The sequence below is a fragment of the Thunnus thynnus genome, chromosome 1, assembly GCF_963924715.1.
Source record: "Thunnus thynnus chromosome 1, fThuThy2.1, whole genome shotgun sequence".
NCBI lineage: Eukaryota > Metazoa > Chordata > Actinopteri > Scombriformes > Scombridae > Thunnus > Thunnus thynnus.
In genome coordinates, this window is record NC_089517.1 from 30,639,573 (window position 1) to 30,663,905 (window position 24,333).

The following is a 24,333-nucleotide window of genomic DNA, read 5'->3' on the forward strand; positions in this document are numbered from 1 at the left end:
TGAGATAATATGGACTCTGAACTGATTTCAACTGACACCAAGAAAAAACCTGAAAAATGTTTTAATGTACATTCAATTTGTTTACAAGTTCACATTTTAATGCTTTCAAGAATTTAATTATCCAGGCCCCTGTAGCTGGATATAAATGTAAAAACAAACATCTTCATGATGACTATCTCAGCAGAAACTAATTATTTACATTGAATTCACAGACTTGACATTTTATATACACATCTACTAGAGCATCACTGACCTGAAACATCAGTGATGCTGGAAAGGGTTACATTACTGAAAACACTTCGAACTGAACATTATAAATACATTTTCTTCTGATGTAAAAACAATTCTCTCAACACTGAGAAGCTGGATCATCATGTCCCTCCATGTCCATTCACGGGTGGTCTGGAGGCGGAGGTTTCATTAGGTGTGGACTGTAAAAAGTCACAATAACAGCATATTAGAAAAGCCACTAATACAGAACATTAATAATACTATTACTACAAATGTTAGACATGCTTTGTAAATGTTTTTGTTCTTTATACATTTGAGGAGGGAGGCATGTTGTCTGGGCTGGCATCAGCTATGGTTGCCAGATACACAATGTTGCGGTGCAGGATCTGTTGGTATCTGTTGGAAAAGCAGAAAAAAACAGCAGCTGAAAAACACCTGGTGCAAAAGAGACGCACATCAGAAGTGTGCAGACGTGTATGGTGCTGACGTTGGGAAAGTTGAAGTTCAGGGAATTCCAAATATTTAGCAGCTGATGGATGTTTTTGCAACATCATATCCAGGGGCCGACTTTACCATTAGGCAAGGTAGGCCAATGGTTCTCAAACTTTTTCACATCAAGGACCCCTGAACTGACACAAATTAGACCACGGACCCCCATTTGATAAGATTTTTGCTTTTAGATGTTGTGTGTATGAAACCCATGGCCAAAATAATCATACATTCTATCATTGTGTTACTTATGTTATTAATATATTATTCCCCTTTTTGCTGGGGACCCTCTAGAATTCTCTCAAGGACCCCTGGGGTTCCCTGGACCCCACTTTGAGAACCACTGGGGTAGGCAACTTCCTAGGACCCCCAACAGCTGTAGATTTATAATGATGTTTAGATATGAAAAATATTGAATTATGTTATGGTTCTAACTCATTGTACCCCGAAATAACTTGTAAAAGGTCCCAAAACACTTAATATATTCACCTGTGTACTTCTACTTCAGAGGAAAACACTGTACCACTACATTTACCTGACATAAATGTTGCTGGTTACACTGCAGATTCAGATTTTACTCACAAAATATAACAAATAAAATATGATGCATAATTATTGATTAAACTATCAAACATTATATAAAATAGCTCCTCCTTGTAAATTTAAGTACATTGTGCTGATAATACCTCTCTTTAACTCTTCACTTTTAAACCTGCTGTGCGGAACTTTTATATATAAATGATCCTCCATTGCATTCAAGCCCTTACCAATCAAGTTCACACAATGCTGATTAAGCCTATCACCACCAGATGAATCTCTCTGTATTTCACAGTATAACCTGAATTTTTAATCTGGTTATCACGTTGGACATTCCCGCCATGGCCGGATGAATGCATACTGCGCATGCTCTACATGCAAAGAACGCAAATATAGACTGCCGGTTACTAACTCCCAGTTAGCTCTCTGCTAACTTGAATGGGAATAAAATAATTTAAACGTGCAACTCTTCTAGACTTTCCAAATGTTACTGGTCCGAAAGGATCAAATTCTGATAGTGAAACGAGTCATTTCAAGGGGGTTGTGTGATGGTCAAAACGATTTATCTACCATTTTACAGCCGAAACAGTAGCGAAGTGTGTCGACAGTGTTTTTGTCATTACTCTCACTGCCAGAAGGGGGAGAAAAAGCGACAGCACTCCAGCTTTAAGTAAACGTTAAATGCGGGACTTTCACAGTGTTTTTACTGTGCGACATTAATAATTTTACTTAAGAAAAACGTTTTGAGACCATCCCAGTTAGAGAAAGGGTGAATATAAAGCAAGACAGAGTTTGCATTGGGCCCCCAAATCACCAAACCCGCCCCTGTTCATAGCTAACAGTGGTCAGTCAGGGTTAATTGACTTACTGGACACACTCCACTGCTCTTCCTTTCTGCATGTACTCAGTGATGCATCTTATCAGCTGGTCGTTTTCATCCAGCAGCTGCGACACACAAAACAAAGAGTTGAACAAGTTAAACACGTTGGCTAACACACAGTAAGTCACAGTGTGTAAATGTGGTTTTACTTTAACCATCACTGGAAACAATAAAGCCGTTGTTACTATACATTACGTCATCTTTGCTGGTGACCTACCCTCTGTATCGTTTCTTGGTTGATTTTAGCCTTCCCTCGTAGTTTCTTTGGCACAAAAACAATCGACATATTTGTAGCGCTTCTTCTTCGTCTTCTTCTTCTTCCGCTTGCGCTTCTTCTTCGGTGTTTATTGGCGGATGGCAAACCAGCTTAGAGGCGCATCACCGCCACCTACTGGACTGGAGTGTGGAACGAGCAATTATGCAGCAAAAAACAAAAATTCTTCTAGCTAAATCTGTTTCTTTTAAAAACTTAATAATGTCACAGTACATCTCTGCTGCTGTTTCCCCCAAGATACCTGACAATGAAGTCACGGCGTTTTGCCTTCCTTAGTGCCTGAGGAAGGGGATTTCTCTTGATATTGTATTTTCTAATACAATGAAGTAGTCCATGTTGGACGGTTTCTGGTTGGCTACAGTGTGTGCATATTCCGGTCTGGTGTTTGCCTATTGTATATAATGAATGGTTGACACCTGTGTGACCTATTCTCAGATGACTGATGATGTTTTCTTCCCTTCGTTTCCAGCCCACCATCCTTCCAGCACTAACATGTCTTTGTATATTACATCGATGTCTTCCAGGCCTGTCTTATCTCTGCAATCATCTCTTACCTGTCATTTAAGGTAAGCTATGATTGATCTTATGTGGCGACCAGTAAAATGTGATTGGAATGATATTTATTCACAATGTGGGTGGTGTGAGACTGTGTCCCATCTTAAACTGTGTCCATTGTTGCCAGAGGAAGGACTGTAATGTCTGAGGTGGCCTCCTTGTTTTACGTTTACACTAGATATACTGAAATCAACCAGCACATTCATGTCCCCAGAGAATGACCTTTACTCCATTTTAAACACACCATGAACTGTTCACTTGTGCCACCCTCAGGCCAAAATGTCAAAACTGACCCAGAGGAACACAGTTTCATAATTAAGTAAACATTATAGACATCTTAATGCAGGTTGAAAAATAAGGTATTTCATGTATCTGTATTGCAGAAATGATACTAGAAATCAAAAGACAGTGTAGTTAAATAACTGTCAAGAACATACATTTATTGAGAATTATGTAGAATTAGCAAATGCAGTTGCCTAAACCATTTAACCTGTATAAAAAGTGACAAACAAAATATTTAGTTTTTAAGTTTGTTGAGCCACACAGAAATCCAAAGAGTGATATCTGTACATCATCTGTACATTAACTAAAGTGTGCCGTGTCTCTTAATGGTACAGTCCTACAGCTCATGTGGCTTAGAGGCCCATAGCAGAGTTAATCATTGTTTGGCATCTTGCTTAAAAAAGAAACTGGTACCTTCAATCAGCCAAGTTTCATAATAATTATTTCTGGTTAGGAGGGCAACACATTTTATTCCCCCAGTGGAGAAATAATAGAGTGCACACCGTCTCTGAAACCTGCTGGCCTGAGACTGCTCCGTCATTTCAAGACTTCCTGCAGCATTTGAATTTACCCAACACCTCTTTGTTTTTCATCCCCAACTGTGCACAGTGACGTATACTTACGGTGCACCGTGGAACATACCCCTCATTATACATCCATGTCACATAACACTAACCAGGCCCAGGAGGCTGAGGATTTCAGGAGGAAATTCTCAGATTCTATCAAACATTGTATCCCAACCACTTTGGTTAAAAAAATATGTTTAAATATTAAATTTAAATGATGTGATTATTTCCAGGTGGTATTGGGTCTTTGTGACTCATCATAGCAGGAAAAGCACAGGTGTAATTATCATCACTGACGATGGCCGGCATGCCAGGGAGCATCCTTGTTGATGTCATTAATCTCACCTGTGCTTTTCCTGTTATAACATGTCAAAATGTCTGTCAAAGAGGCATATTGTGCAAATATGTAGACGGCCATAATTGTGATGAGCAGAATACAGGGACTATACAGTAGATCTGTTATTGAATCACCCCTGAAAACTGAACTGAAAATATGAGTGAAAAGTCTTGATATAATGTATAAAGATTTAAACACAAGCCACTGTCAAAAATCTTGAATGTTTCTCTTGTGCTAAATTGGAAATAGGGGAAAAATATGAATACAGAACACAATAGGTTCTGTGTACTGTATCTAAACTGATCAAAATAATTTTTCTGATTTATTACAAATAATAGGATTAGTAGTGTTTCTATTCGGACTAACTGATTCAACTGCAATCATACCCTAAATCTGAGAACAGTGACATAAGTGTGATATTGTGTAAGAGGACCCTGACTTAATATTTTTGTCAAGATATTTTTGATTTCTGATTCCGTTATCTTGCACTATTTTGTAGTTTGTGTGTTGGGAAGAACTGAAGGATGAGTTTCTTTCGTTACATTTAAAGCAACGCCTTCTTGCATGAAACACTATTGTATGATTCCACAATTGTGTCCCAGATAGGTGTGAACTGCAGAGGCAGCATGTCTGTCTGTAGATCAACAATAAAACAAGAGACGTGGATATTGTACAACTCTTTATCTTATGTAAAAACTCAATTTTGCTGATATTCAAGAAAACGATTCCCAGTTTACAATTCCAGTGACTGGAAGGAGTAACAAACATATGAAAACAGGTCAGTTTTTAATAGTTCAGTAATACTCTAGTTGCAATTTCAATCTCACTGGTTATTGCGAAAGCCCATATAAAGTGATGGTTCCTACGGCTATCATGCAGTGATCAGCAATCTGTGCAATATCCAGTTAAACAGCACAATTTTCAACTGGGCTGCTTGTTCTAAACAACCACAGCTACTGAGAAGGATCTAGTTTCACTTTGTAGTGCTATCAATACTTTTGTCAAAAGGTAACCTTTAAGTTAAAGGGAGAGCTGTAAAAAATTCCCCACACTGAAGGCACTCCCTAAAGTCCGAACAAATCAGAACCAAAAAGAAAGAAAAAAAAAAAAAAAAAAATCCCATCTCCCCCGAACACACTGACACCACATCCAGTTCTTGTCCCTTTGTTCACTCAAGTTGGTTTAAACAATAAATTCCCTCCAGAGAACAAATAACATTGACAACAATGCAAGAAGAGGAGCTACACACAAGTCAGAGGGCTGATCAGAAATGCTACCATTGAACATATGCTTTCAGACATCATTTAGTCCTTTTTCACTATTTCCCACAAACAATCCTTACAACACAGGTAAATTCTTAGTTTCAGTGGAAACAGCTGACTATAGACACAACGGGAACATTTTTTATATGACACAACTGTAAGCCAATTCAAAGAAGGGCGATGACAAAAAAAAATGTGTTTTAACGGATGGCTCAGTATGTTTTTGACCTAGAAAAGGGAGAGGTACTGAAATGGTGTAAACATATGTGCTTATTGGCTTTCAATTATTTTAGCTCAACGAAATGCTCGTGTATTCATTTTGGCAAAAATAATAATTACTAAAGGGGAGCATTTTGTCTAAATAAATTCAAGTCTTTTCTTTCCTGACAACTTCTACAGACTGCACTGTTAATGGATGTTCCTCTTTCACAGAAACAAATCATGGGATTGCTCTTTGTTTAGCTACCTACATAAAAATCTACAGTCAACACATATTCCTAAAGCTAATGCTGTAAAACCCATACATAAATCAAGAGACTGGCTCCTACTGATAGCTTGTATTAGGTTAAAAAAAACAAAAAAAAACAAACAAAAAAAAAAACAGGCTTGCAGAAGTCCAGCAACAAACCTGAAGCAGAAACATAATTCATCTAACAGGTGACATTTGAGGGGTGAAGATATGATCCAACAAGTCTAAATACTGATTTTACATTTCTGAGAACTAGAAACGAGTGTCTGGCAAGCCACAGTTTAGTGGGGAGAACAAAGTAGAAAATGAGTTGGACATACATTCATTATAATTTTCGATTCAAATTACATTTCTTTCAGCTGGTTTTGATCTCACAACTACATTAAGAATTAATGGATGTTAACAAAAAAACAAAACTTTCCTGTAAACTGAGTTAAACTACTGAATGCATGGCAAACAAACTACGTACGTCTGCGCAGGGAGAAAGTACGGTGCAACAGGCAATGCAGTGAATTTTGGTGCCTATACATCATAATATCAAAAAGATGAAATCAAATAAAAAATAAAGCTATTGATCACATGAACTGTGATCCACTCACAGTATCAGTGGGCTCTCTGCATACAGCTTTCAATATCAAAGACAACTTCAGTAAGAAATTAACTTGATTGATGCAAAAATACAGAATTACTCCAAAGCAAGGTATTTACAAGTTCTTGTCCATCTGGTGGCTGTTTATCAAACAAAAAAATCTGGGGCAAAAAACAAAACAAAAAAAAATCATCATTCTCAAAGTGGAGAGAGGGAGCTGCACTCTCACCCCCTGATGCTGAGCAGTCAACCCTGGTGCTGCTGACTGAGAGCATGTCTTCATTCTTTCTGTCAAATTTTGAGGCCAAAGAAATGTTCTTGAACTGGAGTAATTTCATGATGAGGGGCTACAACTCTTTGTGGATCCCTTGCTGCAGTACTATGCAGCCACCTTGTTGTCCTTCTGGAAGAAAACAACAAACGTTTAGAACGGTCATCAAACTGTTTCTACATAAAGCGCTTAATCAATACTGTTCAGGATGTCTGAAAGGCTGATGGATTTACCCCGTATTCAAAATCAGAGAAATCCCGGCCTCCTCTGCCACCTCTGAATCCGCCTCTGAAACCAGGCGGGGCACCACGAGGTGGTCCAAAGGAGCCTCTGCTAGACGGTCGTCCTCGGCCTCCACGAGGCCCCATGAAGCCTCGGCCACGGAAGCCTCCTCTTCCTCGATTGTGCCGCAGAGGGATGCCGAATGTCTCAGAATTCATTCGTCTCTCCTCTGCCCAGGTCGGCCTTCGCTCCCTGACACATACAAAGACGATTAGGATCCTTCTCTTTTGGTAATAAACATACCTCAAGAAAAACATGATAATAAGGGGAGAAAATTGCCCTAAATTTTTCCATATTTTGCTACAATTTATGTCAGTAATTTCAGATTTTGTACAAGAATCAGAAACTGTATTTGAATAACAGGCTGATGTGAATCACTGCACCAAACTGGTTTCAGCTCCAAAAAGTCAGTTTATGTTTCTGCTTTAATATTGTAACTAAACCTTCTTGTCTCTCTCATTCAACTGACGACTCTGGATGCTCTTATGTTATGTAGACCGTTTCATGTACGTCATGTTTTTTGGTTAACAAAAATCCAAATATGTGTCTATGTAACACCTAGTTTAAAAAAATGTAAAAACTTAAAAAACTATAAACCAATTTAATAAAATGCTTAACAAAAATAATTGCTCGGATGACAACATTTATGAAAATTTGTAACAGTGTGCTTGTTCATCATGATAACTTTCATTTTGGTCCCATTCTCCCGAGGCGCCTCCCTCAATACAGCAAAGATAGTGTCTGACTTACTTTGAAAATCCTCTTTCACCCGCTTTGCTTTAAGAGATAAAAAAAAACAGAACAAAAGTCTTTCAGTGTATTAATCAAGTAAAATTCTATGGAAGCACATTACCGCCAATGTAATGAAATAAAGAGATCCTGTAAGTCATTATGAGAAACTTTCTCGAAATACTGACTTCTTAAAATAATGTGTTACTGGCATAATGCCTGTAGATGGCGTTGTTCAGTCATTTTCAAACTAATTCATGGACTGAAAAACGACACAAATAGGGGGAAGATCATCATTATTTTGAGAAAATTCCTCATAATGACTTACAGGATCTTTTTTTCCCATCACACTGGTGGAAACGGGCTTCCATACAATTCAATGAATAAATGGTTAAATACAAAGGCTCATGTGAATTGTATAAAGTGATAGTGAGTCTTGAGAAGCCAAGTTCAGACTGAAAATAGCACTGTGTCAAAATCGCAGTCTGATTCATTTCAATGAGGCTACTGCATTTGTGCAGTTTATGCTCTCACAGAGGATCCAGCTTTTGCTGCAGGGCAGTCTGACATCATCTGGCTCCTGCAGGTAGAATAACTTGTGGCATTTCCAGTATTATTCTACAGTTTGATTTCTAAACATTGAGACAGAAGAGCAAATTACTGCTTCTGTAACTTTCCAGGGTTGTAAAATCCTGCCTCTGTCTTTTTTTTGACGCAGTGCTATGATCAGAGTACTAGAAGTGATCAACATCTTGATTATGGACAAGCTGCAGTACCTTGAATCATTACAGGACAGATTATCAAAGAAGGACTTGGACTTGTCATAGTAACATGTGTTTATCACAGCCTCTTCTTCCTCAGTGGTCCCCTCATTAGCTGGATGTTCTGAGTCAGTTGTTTCTTCACCATTCACTGCCTTCTCAGTCTTGTCATCTGTGGTTACGTAAGAAAAACATGAAACAGATTTCAGACCAAACCACTAATTTGTCTTTTTGCCATTCAAGGAGATTCAAAGACGATCATTAAATGTTAACCAAAACAAACTACAACACGATATGATCCAATATCATGCCAACATTTTACTTGTACCACAGGAATGTTTCTGGTTGCAAACCTGAATTCCTGAGTTTTCACAGGCAGAAATAGTGGTACGATAAACAAAATTAAAAACAGTCTTGCCCTTACACCCCCTCAAAAACAACTGCACCTGTCACCTTGACCTTTTTTGAAGTTATGATTTGCTTCCACATTTGGGACAATATATGCTCTCAACCAGTACATCTGTGTTTTAGATGGTAAAGCCAAAGGAAGTGGTAAAAAAAAAAAAAACTGCCTGTACTGTTGAAGAATAAACAAAATAAAGAAAAGTGTGCTGGGAGCTGTACCTTTCAGTTTGAGCTTGGTCTGAAGCTCTTTGTCAATCTCATCTTTGTGGAACTGTGCGTTGGCAGTCTCAAAGTCAAAGTCTTCTTCAAACTTCATGGTGCCATCCCTGCGCACATTTACTCTGCCTCTGCTGCGGTTTCCTCTACCACGGCCGCGGCGGATGAACTGAGCACCAGCTGAGAAAAACAAACAAAAAACAGGTGAAAACTAAATTCCAGCAATGGCCTGACAAGCAACATGTACTGAGCAGTCAAAACGTATCAGGACAGCATTGTGTTACGATTACATTATGTTGTTTTTGGGAGGTCGTATTTATGTTTGTCACATCTATTACAATAAGGAGATTTAGCCACGCTGACTAGCTGCTGGCCACCGTGCACGCTGGTAAAATGGATCCGTCACGTCCCTTTGTATCTGCGGGTTGGTGCTCCTGTCAGCGTTGGAGTCTCTGTGTGAGACACTCTCAGTCCCACAAGGTACCGATTGATCTAACGTGAATAACATGAACAAGTTCAATACCCAACCCTAGTATGCAAATTAACCTGTAGAGTAAAAAATGTTCTCAGTGGTTAACCGATTACGGGTTAAGCATTGAAATCCCTAGACTGATGTCTGTGTTCCTCATTCTTTCTAAACTTCACTCAGCATTTTGATGCATTGTAGTGGCTACATTCTGACTATAGGAGGAAATGAAAATGGGTATTAGTATTACTTCAGGACACCATGCTTACTTCATTATTTATTACAACTAGAGCTATCTGAGCCTCCAGAGCACTTCTGGTGTCGAAGCTCCCGGTAAATTATCACGTACATGACTTGAACAAGAATAAACCTCTCTGGAACAATTGTAAGGTTAGTCCACTGCTGGTGTGCACAAATAATGGGTCCTGACGTTGTGGGCTCTGCGCGCACACACACACACACACACAACAGCACCGCTGCTGGAAAGACTGCCACCTAATATGAGATATTCATTTGATCATTAGTAAATATCTAAAATCTTAATTAATGCAGCTTTAAAGCTGATACTCGGCACTTAAACCTGATTGCCATTGTTTGGTTTCAAATTAATGTGGTGGAGCACAGAGCCAAAAAAGTGTAAAATCTGCAGAGCCAAACTGGTAGAACGTGTGCACGGATTTTTGAATCTGTGCACACAGATTGGTAAACTAACCACCCCCCCTTGAGTGGCTCTGCAGACATCACATCCACTGTGTGAAAATAAAGCCTCATATGAAGAATTAATAACCCATAAAGAGTTAATAGCTAGTACCAAAAAAGTATTGTTATTATTGTTAAGTGAAGGTACAAACTACTTACCAGCTTGATGCCTGTTGGGGTCCCGGTTTTCAAGAGCACCTTGTTCATGATCTGGCTGTGACACTTTCTGAGTCTCTGGAGCTGAACAGTAAGAGAGACTTTTTACCATCAAGGTGTTAATGCTCTAACACAGACATCAGACAGTGTAGGTTAAGCCAGCTTTTCTCTATTAGTTCAATGTGTAAAGAACCTTAACTCCAAAGCTGAACGGTGTATTTAGCCCTGTAGAGGACTTTATGCTCAGCTATCTCTTCTACACTTAGATATAAAAGCCTAATTGCCTTATAGATTTTTGAAAGTGTCCCAACACCAGTGGTCATCAACATCAAGCCAAGCAGGTCTGGTTACCTTTTCTCGGCTCCAGGAGGTCTGGAGGTTTCTGGTTGCCAGTGGAGGTGCTGGTGGGTCTGGGAGCTGCTGCTGTCTGACTCCTCTGTCCTACAGGTGCAGGTGGGGCTGGGGCAGCTGATGCAGGGGCCTGCACTGCCTGCTTCTGGGTGGAACTTTTTGTTAGAGAGTCCAGCTGAGGACTAGTGCGTCCTGCTAAAAAAAAAAAACAAGACAAGTGCAAAAAAAAAAACACACATTGAAATTGATGATTTTCTTAGAGCAGAGGCAGAATAGTTTGTCTTAAAGCAGCTGACAGAGGCAATCAGAGTTTTGTGATACACACAATGTTAAATGCTGCTATATGACATACAACAGTGTGAATGTGGCAAAATATGTTTATAAATGCCTCCCTCTTTGAGCACATTCAAACGCTCAAGCTTCAGCAAAACAGTTTATTAGGAATCTGTTGCATCATTTTCTCTACTAATCCCAGTTCAACACAAAATCGGCTTCAGGTGTGCAGCAGGCCACATGCAGCTGAGCTCTATTAAAATCAACAGGAATCAGGTGTTGCTCCAGATTTGCCTGAGAGACAGGTGTCTCACTTAAAATGATAGTTTGAAAACGGTTCAATTGTTTACATAATCATTAGAAAGGATTGTGGATGTAAAAATGATTCTTCAGCCTTTTCATCTTTACATTAACCTACCAAAGCCCATGACTCTCAAACAGAGTGTTTTGTAACCAGAGCTAGGCAATACAGGCAAAACTATTATCACAATATTCAAATGATATTTGTTTCAATTAATACCATCAAACAATAACATGTAATACATCATGTTAAATATGCTAGTGATCATTAATTGGGATGAGCTACATCTTGCTAGTACATTATTTAGTGTGTCTGCCACCTTGTAGTGTGGTCTGAAATAAAACACCAATTCCAAGGTTTTTATTGGCCAGTGTCCTGCAGACATGTGGTCCTACACACTGATGGTTTTGTTTTACTTAACTTTTTTTTTTTTTTAAATGATTAGATGCCTTTACTTTTGTCACAAGTTGCACTGTTGTGTTGGACACTTTCACAGCTCTCCTTTTAGATGCCTCCTGTAATTCCCTACAGTAAATAGATACTTGTTTTGAATTTGAAGAGAATACTCCTTACCTACTCCAGCAGATCCAAACTGCTGAGCTGCAAGGGGTGTAACACCAAACTGGCTGTATGGTGGGACAGGGGCCCTGCTGAACGGAGCATAGGACGCAGCAGACTGGAATGATGATGCTGAAGCAGCATTGCTGGATCCAATTGATGACTAGAAAAAACAAATACACAGTCAATTGAAAAAAACATGACAACACCAACTGTCAAAAACAGTACTTTAACACAAGTTCTTACACGTAGGATAATACATTTATGTTGAAAAGGTTTTTGATCCATTCATTTCAGACCACTGACAAAAATTGAATCCATCACCCACAAGACACGATGTACTATTGTTCTTCAAAAACATAACTGCTAAACAGAATGGTTTTGACTGTCAGTATCACAGTTTTATATGCTGCACAACTCTACATCAGTTTAATTCACTACACAGCATCTCTACTGCTATGTTTCATGAAAAAGCTAGTGTATTCAGTGAGCCTCACTGAGATGCAAGACCTTTTATGATTACTAGCACAATAAAAAAGAACAAACATCTAGAAAAGTTATCAGCTGCAAATGGGAAGAATTTCATTTAATGTGTTTTGATGCATGGAGCTGGAGATGTGTTTTCAGTGTTATCAGTACAAAAATGATTTTATATTCATATTTAGTTTATGAGTAATTCATGTGTTAAAATGTGACAGGCTATGTTCCTATCATATTACTTATTTTGCATTAAATTTCTAAGCATAAAATGTGTCTGAGCAAATCACTGAAATGCACCTTTATAACTGTTTATAACTGCTGTAATCAATAACATACATTAATGATGGCTGAATTCGGGTGTTCCAGTTCCAATGCTCTGGTATACTGCAAACTGGCTTACTGGAAGACTTAATGTCATTAGATACACCCAGCTTTTAGTGCTGTGACAAGACAAAATGTGTGCCATGAAAAAGTCTATCCGAGTCTTAGCAGGTTGTAAAAGGTCTTCTTCACAGCAGACATTTTAAAAGCCCAGGTGTTGCAAATAACATTAACGATGGCTCTGTTTTATTTAAGTGTCTGGGTGACAGTGAGCCAGCATACACAATACCAGGAACCCTGGAACTGAAGCAGCTACACGAAATTAAGCAATCATTTAATTTCATTATTTACACCTGTGCTTTTCCTACTGTGACATGTCAAACTGTCCTCCATGAAAAAGGTTATTGGGTTGCCTTTTAACAGTATTTTGACAAAGTTCTCCAATTCAGATAAAAGAAAAAAGATCATACTAAATTGATAGAAATAACTGCAGTATTAAATTTGTCCACTTGCCCTTGTGTACTTTTTTTGCAAATCTTTTACATTCAATAAAATAATGAAACTCAAAAAAAAAAAAAAAAGATACATTTTTTTTTGTATCAGTCACAAGTATCAGCATGGCCATGGCCAGGCATTAACCTCAAAGAAATTAACAACGCTTTACTATGACGTTTGCAGAAAACATACAGAATTTAAGTTTACATTTATTACTTACTTGAACGATGGCAGGGTCCTGAGGCAGGGAGCTAGTGGCTTTGGGTGGCTCACAGACTGTCAAGTCTTTTATATCACTCCCTCTAAAGATGATATACTCAAAAACTTCCTCCCGAGGTGGAATAGGCCGTTCAGTGGGCCTGTCTTCAGTGCCAAAAGAGCGAACTGTTGGGAAAATTCACAGGATAAATGAAATGAATTCAGGCCATTAGTCTTTTTGTTGAGGATGAGTAGATTCAGTGTAGATGCACTGAACAACATATATACATTTATTACTTATTGTCTATCAGAGCAGTGATATAGTGATTATTAATTCACTGACCAGACACAGATATTCCACCGAATGACTTTTAAGATAACTTAGGAATGAGAAATCAAGTAGCCTATTACTTTATTGACAAATTGGCATATTTTTGACATAAATAAAAACATCTTTATTTGTTATGCAGGTGGAATAATCTTCTAGTTTTTGTGAAATTATTGTTTACTTGTATGACTATGCCACTGACTTCTGCCAACAATATGAGAATGAAGCTTTGGAGCGCAGAAATGAATGTGCCTTAAACTAAAATCACTCAGGTGTATTAGTGGGCTACATGCTACAGAAAGTTAAACTGTGAGTTCACTAGACACACGTTTAAAGTAACTTTGCGAACGACCCATCATTCAAAACTTGTACATAACATGTTTGATAGTCACAGGACATTAACTTTCTGTAATGTGCAACTTTATATTCTGCAGAAAGGGGCTCGTATTTAACATTAGCCCAAACACAACGTAAACAAAGGACGCACTGCGTTAACTTACGTTACAGCACCGCTTAGCTAAAAAAGCTAGCTAACGTAGCTAACTACGACGAAATTAATTTACCATTTCCATCGTGTACCACTTTTGTAAGCTACGCTGTACCAGCTTTAGTGCTGTAGTCCGCTTCTTCGTTGCTAAACTTACCTTTAGCAAGAGCTACTGTCGAGTTTTCAGTGTCAATTGTGTACAAAATTCCTTCGTAGCGAATCTCGGCCTTGGAGATGAGGCTAATTTTGCTGCCAATGTACGGTGTTCCTCCTCCGCTCATGTTTGTCCTCTTGGTTTTAATTATAATAACTCAGCAGGGTGTGTTTTCTATCAAACGAGAGGTATGATGTGTTATTTTCAGAGCTGTAGTTTTAAGAGTACATTACATGAATCAGTAAGCTGCACCGTGTCTGACCTGCTCCCTCTAATAACACGACACAGGGCCGTTTTCACGCTCGTCCGCCCGCCGAAAAGCATGCTGGGAGGAAGGCTGCTGTATCCTCTTCCTTTGTATCATTTATTTCTTTTACAGCTTTATTGACACAAGTTTATATCAAGTTTACAGCACCTTGAGTCTACAACTTGGGTGTACAATCACAAACACGCCAGGGGGAATAAAGGTTGTAAATAAATAAATAAATAAATAAATAAATAAATAAATATCTCGTAAAGCTTACAGTGGTTATACGTTTTAACAGATTTTTGTTTGTACATTGAGATATTGAAGAAATGTATTGTTTGATATGGACAGCACAGAAAAGTTTTTGCTCAAGAATTTGGATTTGTGAATATAAAAAAAAATGGTCAAGTCGAGCAAATTAATTAAACAGAACTGCGAGCAGAGATTCCTGTCATATTCAGTGAATCCAAGCAATACATTTTTCCAAAGTAATAAAAAGTGAGGGTAGATATGATCAGCAATAAATCGTGACAATCTACTCCACAGTTGTTTTGTGTGTGGGCAGCACCAATATACATATACCAGCGTTTCTCTCATCAATGTCTGTCTGACTTTGTTAGTCAAAAAAAAACAAACAAAAAAAAAACTTATGTGGCAATAGCCAAACTCTTTCCCAACAAACATCTCCAGCAAATGTGGACTGGCATGATAAGGCAGAAGATGTACTTATAATGTCTTGTTGAAAAAATTGATGGATTGCCTTATTTTTATTCTTAGTTTGCCATGAAAAACAAGTTTTCCCAACAGTTGTTTCAGTTGCCTCTAACAGTATAGGGTGATTGCCATTTGTCATCCCCTTCCTCTCGTTGCTACTTCTTCTCACTCATGTCAAAGGGTGGTATGTGACTGATGATCACACCTGGACTGCACACGGTTACTTTTGTGTGGAACAAATGAGTCAATTAATCATAGAGGATGCTTAACACAGGTTTGAGATTGAACCATTTCTTCATATCGCGATATTACACGGGATCGACTCTCTCCATCCTATACTGCCAGAGAATACATTTTTAAATGTAGAAAAATAAAAATGTATAAGCTATATTCCTCAAGATTTTCATGTGACACATCAAGCTGCATGATTATTAATTATAAAATCTAAAAGCTTGGGCAATTAGTATGTCACGGGCGCCACATATCCCATTTTGTACTTACACTATTACAACGGTTCAATGTTATACTTAATTAAATTAGACTTAAAGAAAAAACATGAGAAATACAACTAGGGCAGCACAGACCCCAGACTATTCAGGAAAGATTTTTCATCTTAGCTCTTATTATTATTATTGTTATTATTATTTTATTTTTGTTGTGTGTTATATGTTATTAATACTGTAGCACTTTGAGCTTCACTATGAACGAAATGTGCGGTACAAATTAAATGTATTATTATTATTTGTTATTATTCCTTCTTCTTCTTCTTCTTCTTCTTCTTCTTCTTCTTCTTCTTCTTCTTCTTCTTCTAATTACTATTATTATTATTTTAATATTATTATTATTATTATTTTTATTTTTTATTATTATCAACTAGGATGTCCCCTGATCTAATGACGTCAGATTCTTTCCCACAATGCCTAGTAACACGCAGGCGCACTGTAAAAAAAAAAAAAAAAAAAAAAAAAAAAAAAATAAGACAGCTATCTGTGATCAGAGATGGCGGGCGCCTCCGACCCCCTGGAAGATATGCTCTTTTCAGAGGTGGATGAAAAAGCTGTGAGCGACCTCGTAGGCTCATTGGAGTCACAGCTTTCCGGCCAAAGCAACCCAGCGGGTAAAACAGACGCAAACGGAGGCGCTGGCTCAGTGGCTCCCGCTAACCATCACATAGGAAAAACGCTGCCAGCTCCTGTGGGCACCACAACACTAGAACAACAACAACAAGGACGGCGGAATAAACCTGAGATGCGCCAGGAGATCAACTCTAAAGACGTCAGCCCGGATAAAACTGTCACCTCTCCTTCTCTGGGCTGTACGCCGTCTTTCTGCGAGCCCTCCAACACCTCCTCTGCCTGTGTGAACGCCAGCAGCAGCGGGTCGCAATCACATGGAGCATCCATCACAACACTGGCTGCATCTGGGGGGTCAACTTTGGCATCTCCTCCAGCCAGCATCAGCACCGCAGCCAGCCGGGGGTCTAAGGTTGCCCCGGGCGCAGGTGAAACGTCGACAGAGGCTAACTCGTCGAGAAAACGCATAACCACGCCGCGGAGGAGCGCTTCAGCTCGGATAAAGAGTTTGAACGGCGCAGCTGTAACGACGAGGAGGAACAGCAACACGGCGGTGACCGAAAACGTCAGCTCCGTGGACACCAGTGCAGCTACAACAAACTCCGCTCGACCGGTGACATCCTCTATTAACACTTCGACTTTCACCTTATCAAACGCCAACCTGCCTGCAGGTCAGTCGGCTATTGCTCTCGACCGGGGGACTCCTACTATTGCTCTGCATAGACTCCCCAGTCATATTGTAGCGAGCATAGCCCAGAACGGAAACGGGACCAGTGTTTCGGCCTTGGTCCAGCAGGGCGCTCGCATAGGACCCATCACCTCTTCATCTCCACAGGGGAATCACAGCAAACCGGTCACAGACACTGGGGCTTCCAAAACAGACGATTGTCAGTCCAAAATTGTAATGTCAAGCCAGTCTGGTGGTGTCAATTCTGTAATAAACACTGTTTCCTCTGTGTCTTCTGTTGCCACACCAACAACAACTACTACAGCAGCAGCTGCAACTACCACAACTATAACGGAGCCTCTGAGCTCTACCACAGCTGCTGCTTGTCTTACAGGGGTGGCAACTAGTTCTGTATGTGGAACTGGTCATACTACATCAGTGACAACTACTATCAGCATGGTCAGGCCCACAGCTGCCTCTCCAACACCTGCTGTGGCTGCCTCTGCACAGTCTCAACCCCGTCCTGGACTTACAGCACCTCAAAGGATTGTAGCACCCCAGCTAATTGTCAGACCACCTCAACAGCAGACGACCATTCAGCTACCCCCTGGGTTTACCATCCCACCGGGTAAGGTTTGCAAGGAGGGGGAGGAGAGCAGCGAGAAGTTGCTGCTCGCTTACACCTGTGTTATAATAACCTTTACCTGGGGCTCACAGGTTTGGGTGTCAGCGTGGTACAGTGTTTGTTTGACTGTCTCCAGGATGAGGAGCTTGTGTGTGTGAAACCTTGTTCTTTTACTGTGTTTGTTTGTATACTGGGGAAACTACCCTGTGTGTGTATTGTATGTGCCATAGGATGGTGACTGTTCCTGAGGTAAAAAATGCCTTTTGATATATGCATCTATTCACAGTAGCTGTACTGTGAAGCATAAGTGGCCCCAGGGGGAATCAGACACTTCACCCAGGAGTTTTATGTGCCAACTGAGCAGTGCAAAGTATTAAATCTACACTAAGCATCCTTGACAGCTCCGTAACACAACATCAAACCACAAGTATGAACTTAGAAAAGTAAGAATAAGACAAAACTTACATGAACTTTGCAGTGAAACTGTGTCAAATTTAATTTATCTGTTCATTTTAGTCATTTAGCCGATACTTCAGTCTTTCTCTTAAGTCTCCATAACAGATCAAACTTTCTTTTGCTCGCAGGAAAAACTGTGCCATGTTGTAACAGTAATAGGTGAAATGGTTTTATGAGTTCGCTGTCAGCAGAAGAAAGAGCTCTTTCCAATGAAATCACATTGAAATCTGACCACCAATGTATTCATACACCACATACTGTTGACAAAATACCACATACACAAGAAGGCATCTGAAAGTTATATATTCTGGTGAATGGCAGCTACTTTCGTGACTGTCACCAAAGTTTTAGTTCTTTCAAACATTTGTATTTTTTTCTTATAGCATTTCCAAGAGTAATAATTTGAAAAGTTTCATTTGCCAGAAAAAATGTAGAGAAATTAAGTCACTGCAACCACGTCAACAACTTCAAATGTACACTCATGGTGCATAAAGACAGTAGAATATATACTATGGCTATCATACAGTACCAGCTTCAAAAAGTTGTACACAGTGCCCAGAATCATAATAAATGTTTTACGTCAACAGTACAGTGAAGTTACTTCCTGAAAAGTGGCACATGTTTAAAATATAGTAGCTTTTACTTTTAGTGTAATGCTGCTCAAGAAAAGGCAACTTAATAAGTGGAGACCTGGTGCCCTCCACATAGTTCAAATCTGCATTAACAGTGTTTTTGTATTGTTTCTTGGTCGCTGTAAGTTAAGTTGGGATGCATAGGGGGATGTTTTGTGATAGAAAAGCAGTGCTCACTGTTACTTTAAGTACACTGGAGCATTGTGTTTTCAGGAAATGTGCACAGATATTTTTTGTAATGTCGATGAGTGTTTTTCCTGATGCCGTGAGAATCATTGATCTGCGTTGTTCTATGATCATGAAGTGTATCAAAGGCCTTATGTAGTCGTCCAGTCATCTTATATTTCCCGGCCAAAACGCTGCAACATTGTTGGAGCCCAAATTTGGCTATCATATTGGGCAGGTAGCCAACCTCCATAAAGGTCCTACTCTGTCATATAGTAGAAATGGCAGGTAATATCTGTGGACGCTGGTTAATAAGGGTTTGTGTGCTGCCCCACTATTTTGTCTTCAGTGCTGTTCTGAGTCATCTCACCTGTGGAATAAAAGGCTCAGTCAGACATTTGAGAGAATTTTCTGAATATGCTATTAACCTTTCTATTGACCTCATGTCTTTTTTACTTAATGGAAGTTCTGCAAAGATAAACAAATGTGTAATAAAACATTTTATCTTGACCTGACATGGGCTACTTTACAAGTGTGGCACTATAATAACAGCAATCCTAGCCTTTTATAGAGAGAAAAGAGTCTGGGTAATTTGCTCATGATCACAGCTTCAATGAAATCCCCAAACTATAGACTTTCATTAGTCTGTTATATATCAAGGTCTAGATCTTTTCTTGGTATGTTTATTTTCTGAAATTCCATTGCGAGCATTGTTGTAGTGCAGTGAAGTAAACAATAATACACAGTGAGGTGTCCTGAGGGTCTGTTATTTTCTATAACAGGATCTCTCAGAGTGTATTATTACACATATACCATGGCCACAGTAAAAGGGCTGCGTTAAAATCATTCATTTTATTTGTAATGAGCTTAATCCATGCTCCATGCTCCATCCCACCCACCGCCCTCTGTGCACTGTAAATGTATCCTCTCATCTCCAAGTTCAAGTGAGTTCATTGTTGATTTGGCTCTGTGCATGAGATTTGTTGACAATAAGAAAAATATAGAAAATCACCAGCCTCATCCTCTAAGTGTAGTGCAACCAGTACTCCTATGCTGAATGATAATACTTTTAATTGTTAGTTGCCGGAACCGTTTTAGTTGATATTGTACTTTAGTGGTTCACATTCCCCAACAAATTTGCAATTAATCAAATTACCAAAACCAACTGACATGCAGTGAACCTGAGGCTACTGGGGCCCCTCTGGGTCTGGGGTCCAGGGAAAGTTGCCCACTTTGCCCAGTAATTATCCAGCCTTGGATAATGAATTGTTTCTGTTTGGTTCCATTTATTAATGTAGTAATCAAATGATCTTTAAGTTTCATATTTGGCTAATTTTTTCCATTCTGCTCTCAGTCTTAGCGTTGTAATGAAATGGTTTTGCCACAGAGGAAATCCCACTGTGGATTTCCTGTTTTGTAACAATACTAATTGGCTGGTTTAAAAGTGGCCATTGAATTCACACTGGCTGCTTGTTAAGAGTATGTGGTTGCAATCACGATTTAACCCCCTAGTTTAAATTGTGGAGCACAAAACTCTCTTAAGATGATGTTTGAGTACCTGTACAAGTGGATAATAGAGTCCACAAAAACTTGACATCCAACTCCCACATTTACACTGAGGTGCCAGTTTTTAAGTGTACTAAGCTAAAACTAATAATGCAACAACTCATTAATTTAGTTAATGATATTGAGTTTTTGTTGACACTATTTTAGAGAGATGATGATTCAACTTTATAGTCATGTTAGAGGCTATAGTTGATGGTATTGTTGAATTGTATTGCATGATACGGAGGGTAGACTTCAGTGTAAGTGCATCTGGATAGTTGCTAGAGGCTTCAGTGTGACTATGATGTTACAGTATTTCCTTTAATTCATCTTCCCTGTGGTTCTTCAGGGATGGTGCTGGTACGTACAGAGTTGGGCCAGCTCGTGATGGTTCCTCAACAGGCTTTGGCTCAAGCTCAGGCTCAAGCTCAGGCTCAGGCCCAGAACAACATCTCTCCGCGACCTGCCACCCCCACCACAGGAGCATCCTTCAGAGTATCAACTCCACAGGTAAGCGTCTGCTACAGAACCCACATGGTAACTACCACCTAAAGACTTGCATCAATATGACTACAGCACACAGTGTTACTGCCCTGAAATGTTTCTTTCCAAACAAGGGCAAGAGGAGGAGAAATGATACAGTTTAAGGGCTGTATCTGGCTGTACCAGATAAATACACATGATATGAATGATATCAATGAATGATCTGGTTTTATTTCATGCCATACATGCTTTGGCCTGTATGGGGACATGTGGGATAACTGATTTTCTTTCATTTCTGTCTCATGGAACAAATGACTGATCATCTGATTTGTCTGTCCATGTGTACGTCATGCACAATGGGCTTTACTCATGAAACTTTCCTATGCACAGATTTAATCTTAGCTTGGTCAGTGTCATGTGGATAAGAGCAAATCAGTGGTTTGTGCATATTTAGTGACTCAGATGCAGAGTTCAACATAGACCACAACTAGAAGACATGACATCTGGATGAACTGCCATTCCTTTTCCTGCACTGAAACATATGTAGAGCTTCAACGACTAGAAAATGAATCATCAACTTAGATAATCGATTAATTATTTTGAGTCATTTTTTAAGAAAAGATTCCAAAATTCTCTGGTCCCAGCATCTTCAATGTGAATATTTTCTGGTTTCTTTAGTCCTCTATGATAGTAAACTGAATATTTTTGGATTGTGGACTGGTTGATGTGAACTGGTTTTAGGTTGATCAACATGTTAAATACAGTTGGTAATTTATACAGTACATTCACAAGTGAATTTCATGAACCGCAAATATCAGCGACAGAAGCCTGTCTAGCAAAAACAAACCAGCTGTGTAAACTCAGTTGCACTTTTTGAAGCTGATACTGTATCACTAGAGTAAACAATGGATAAGAAATGAATGAGGCTTCACAGTATGTAGCCAATACGAGTCATCAAAAAATACACAAGTAAACACAGATGCTGTGGATTGGCTCAAGGCAAGTCTAACAGTGTTTTTGAGCCAGTAATACATATGCCACCTTTCCTTGTTTAGTCACTAGAAAATCTAGAAACAATCATCTTTTAAGTGGAATATCCCAGAATCTTAGTATCCCCATTCTCCAGTGCATGCTTTTCTCCTGTGGGTCAAAAAATGTTTTATTTATGATTTACTTGGGCAGCACAGTGGCTCAGTTGAATCTGGACTCTGTCTGTTTTGTGTGGAGCTTGCATTTTCTCCCCATGTTTGAGTGGATCCTGTCTACAGCAAAAGACATGGATGTTAGGTTTGGAAATACTATGACCCTTAAAAAGGCACTGGCCTCAAAACTGGAATTGGTCCCTGAATGCTGTGCTGTGGCTGCCCACTGCTCCGAAAGAGTTAGTGGATACATTTCAGTGGATGAATTTCTCCATAAATAATAACTTGCTACTGTGATACTACAGTGATGTACAGTGTAGCTCCACTGGGAATTATAATAGGTAAGAGTGAAAGGGCTCAAATGCATGTCTGCATATGGTATATGCACTTTGCTTTGGGCTGAAAATGTTAAATGCAGGCATCTGTGAATTTGCCAGTTGCGATTATTCCATTGTTAACTAGTAGAAACAGTAAAAAAAACAAATTTTTTTTGTTTTTGGAGTAACTAAGTAAAAAAATCTAACCTTTTCCAGATTCAGTTGCAGGAAAATGTTGAGAAATTCAACAGTGACATATGAGGAGCTGGATATTTGGAGTCAGAGGTTTTGAGTAGACATACAGTAGATCTGTGCATCATCAGCATAACAGTGGAATGAGATGTTTTTGGTCTGCAAATTAGGTTATTTAGATTTTTTTTACATGAACTGAAGATTTAAATGTTCCTTTATGGACTGAGGAAATTCTCCAAAGTTTTATATTGTATGAAACATTTAAAAGGAAGAAAAGTGGGCTGTTTTTCTTACCTCACAAAAAGTTGACATTTTGAAGCTGGATGGTTTTCACTGGTGTAGAGAGTATTTCTACACCTCCGAGTTAATAATAAGCACTTATAAAGTTAAAAGGGGCACCAACTACATTGATTAATTAACCAATTAATTAATTAAGAGGACAAATAAGTAAATCAAATCAATCAGTCTTATACCTGAAAGTTGTGAACTCTGAATACAGGGACCCTCATCTTCTTATATAAAGGAATACACAGACACAATGACTTGGCTATAAATCAAGATGTTTATTTAATGACCAAGGGATAGAGATGAATGGGAAACACTAAGCATATATACATACATACAAATACAATTAATGAATGAAATGATTCATGAATGAATGGGTAAATTAAATTAAGTAATTGTCAACAGAATGAATGAATGAATGAATGAATGAATGTTATCAAAAACAAGTAAAAAATGCAATGAGGGGCCAAGACTCCAACTATAGCCAATAAAAATGTAATTTTTGAATAGCTCTTGCATCAACTCTGAGACAGAAGCATGGTAGATGGTTTTCCTACTGTTTCCATGGTGATGAAGGCTTCATGATGGGCAAACTTCCCGGAAAGCGCCGAACAAGGCGAAACAGACTCGGTTATCCTCGGGTCACTAGAGTGACAGCCAGATGAGAACTGTTGCAATAGGTTCAGTGAAACAGCTTTGGCTCACTGCTTCTCAGGAGGATGAATCCAGTCTCAGACTAGCTAAGGCCGCATAGTGGATACACACAGCAAGGAGGTGTCCCAGTCTTGGTGCATTCAGTTGCAGGCTGCAGAGTTGGATGCATGGAGCTCTAGGCTAATCAGAAAAGTCCTTGGAAAAGTCTTGAAAAATTGCATGATAAAAATAGGGGATTACAAAAATAACAGATTATTCAAATGGAAACCGCTGTGGCTCAGGCATCTTTGCAGTCTTTCTTTTTAGTTGAGACTTCCTTTCTTGGAGATTGTATCTCTCAGGGAAAAATGAAAAAGACAACGCCCGAAATGCAACATGAGCCATCATGGCTGGAAAGGATGACAGAAAAAAAAACACAGGAAACACTGCAGCAGTGGTCATTAAGAAAGCAAAATAGGACCCCCCCCACCCCAAATAAAAAGAGGCCAAGCCAGACAAAGAGTTGTGACCTGTAAAGTCTAGCGGCGAGTTTCGGTCTTTTGAAGGGAACGCCTCGGTTACTAATTAATTTCTTTGTGTGAGGAGAGAAATGGACTTCAATTTAAAGAGGAATCATTTTATTCCTATGCTATACCTGAAAATTACACTCACTCATTCTGTCGTCAGTGTTGACACATCATGAGAACCAGTGCGAAAACACTTAGAAATTGCAATATTGATTAACCACAGAAAAT

At 39.1% G+C, this 24,333-nt stretch overlaps 3 protein-coding genes across 8 annotated transcripts in view; 1 reads left to right on the plus strand and 2 right to left on the minus strand.

Moving 5' to 3' along the window:
• Window positions 1–45: 45 nt before the first annotated feature.
• ss18l2 (ss18, like 2) lies at window positions 46–4,046 on the minus strand. The gene is made up of 5 exons (XM_067595278.1): window positions 3,872–4,046; window positions 2,355–2,533; window positions 2,126–2,202; window positions 543–627; window positions 46–431 (listed from the first exon to the last, which is right to left on the minus strand). The coding sequence occupies exons 2-5, from the start codon at window positions 2,421–2,423 to the stop codon at window positions 372–374; spliced, it is 291 nt and encodes a 96-aa protein (XP_067451379.1). The 5' UTR covers window positions 2,424–2,533; window positions 3,872–4,046; the 3' UTR covers window positions 46–371.
• A 771-nt stretch (window positions 4,047–4,817) lies between these two features.
• Window positions 4,818–14,758, minus strand: lsm14ab (LSM14A mRNA processing body assembly factor b). 4 transcript variants are annotated; one of them, XM_067595302.1, is made up of 11 exons: window positions 14,665–14,758; window positions 14,406–14,576; window positions 13,456–13,619; window positions 11,955–12,102; window positions 10,808–11,002; window positions 10,460–10,540; window positions 9,139–9,315; window positions 8,530–8,686; window positions 7,775–7,801; window positions 6,976–7,216; window positions 4,818–6,874 (listed from the first exon to the last, which is right to left on the minus strand). In XM_067595302.1, exons 2-11 carry the CDS (start codon window positions 14,527–14,529, stop codon window positions 6,851–6,853), a joined length of 1,338 nt encoding a protein of 445 aa, XP_067451403.1. In that variant the 5' UTR covers window positions 14,530–14,576; window positions 14,665–14,758; the 3' UTR covers window positions 4,818–6,850. The 4 variants fall into 4 exon arrangements, with proteins under 4 accessions (XP_067451403.1, XP_067451412.1, XP_067451421.1 ...); XM_067595311.1 differs by having other exon boundaries at window positions 10,808–10,999; window positions 14,406–14,725; XM_067595320.1 differs by having other exon boundaries at window positions 4,818–6,871; window positions 14,406–14,725.
• Window positions 14,759–16,243: 1,485 nt separating this feature from the next.
• The window catches only part of LOC137186410 (transcription initiation factor TFIID subunit 4-like), a 92,492-nt gene continuing 84,402 nt past the window's right edge, over window positions 16,244–24,333 (plus strand). Inside the window, exons 1-2 of one of the 3 annotated variants that reach the window (XM_067595333.1) lie at window positions 16,244–17,731; window positions 20,876–21,036. In XM_067595333.1, coding sequence (XP_067451434.1) covers window positions 16,363–17,731; window positions 20,876–21,036 — 1,530 coding nt within the window. In that variant the 5' untranslated portion in view covers window positions 16,244–16,362. The remainder of the gene's footprint in view (window positions 17,732–20,875; window positions 21,037–24,333) is intronic. The other 2 variants (XM_067595351.1, XM_067595342.1) reach the window with 2 other exon arrangements.

Bases quoted from the DNA above. Each gene is read 5' to 3' on its own strand.
- ss18l2 (XM_067595278.1), bottom strand. From the start codon at position 2,423: ATGTCGATTGTTTTTGTGCCAAAGAAACTACGAGGGAAGGCTAAAATC. The intron at 2,203-2,354 runs GTAGGTCACCAG...TGTGTGTCGCAG, and splicing joins ACCAAGAAACGATACAGAGG to CTGCTGGATGAAAACGACCA. The intron at 432-542 runs GTATAAAGAACA...GACTTTTTACAG, and splicing joins ACATGCCTCCCTCCTCAAAT to TCCACACCTAATGAAACCTC.
- lsm14ab (XM_067595302.1), bottom strand. From the start codon at position 14,529: ATGAGCGGAGGAGGAACACCGTACATTGGCAGCAAAATTAGCCTCATC. The intron at 12,103-13,455 runs GTAAGTAATAAA...TGTTTTTTCTAG, and splicing joins AGGACCCTGCCATCGTTCAA to TCATCAATTGGATCCAGCAA. The intron at 8,687-9,138 runs GTACAGCTCCCA...ACGTAACCACAG, and splicing joins GACCAAGCTCAAACTGAAAG to ATGACAAGACTGAGAAGGCA.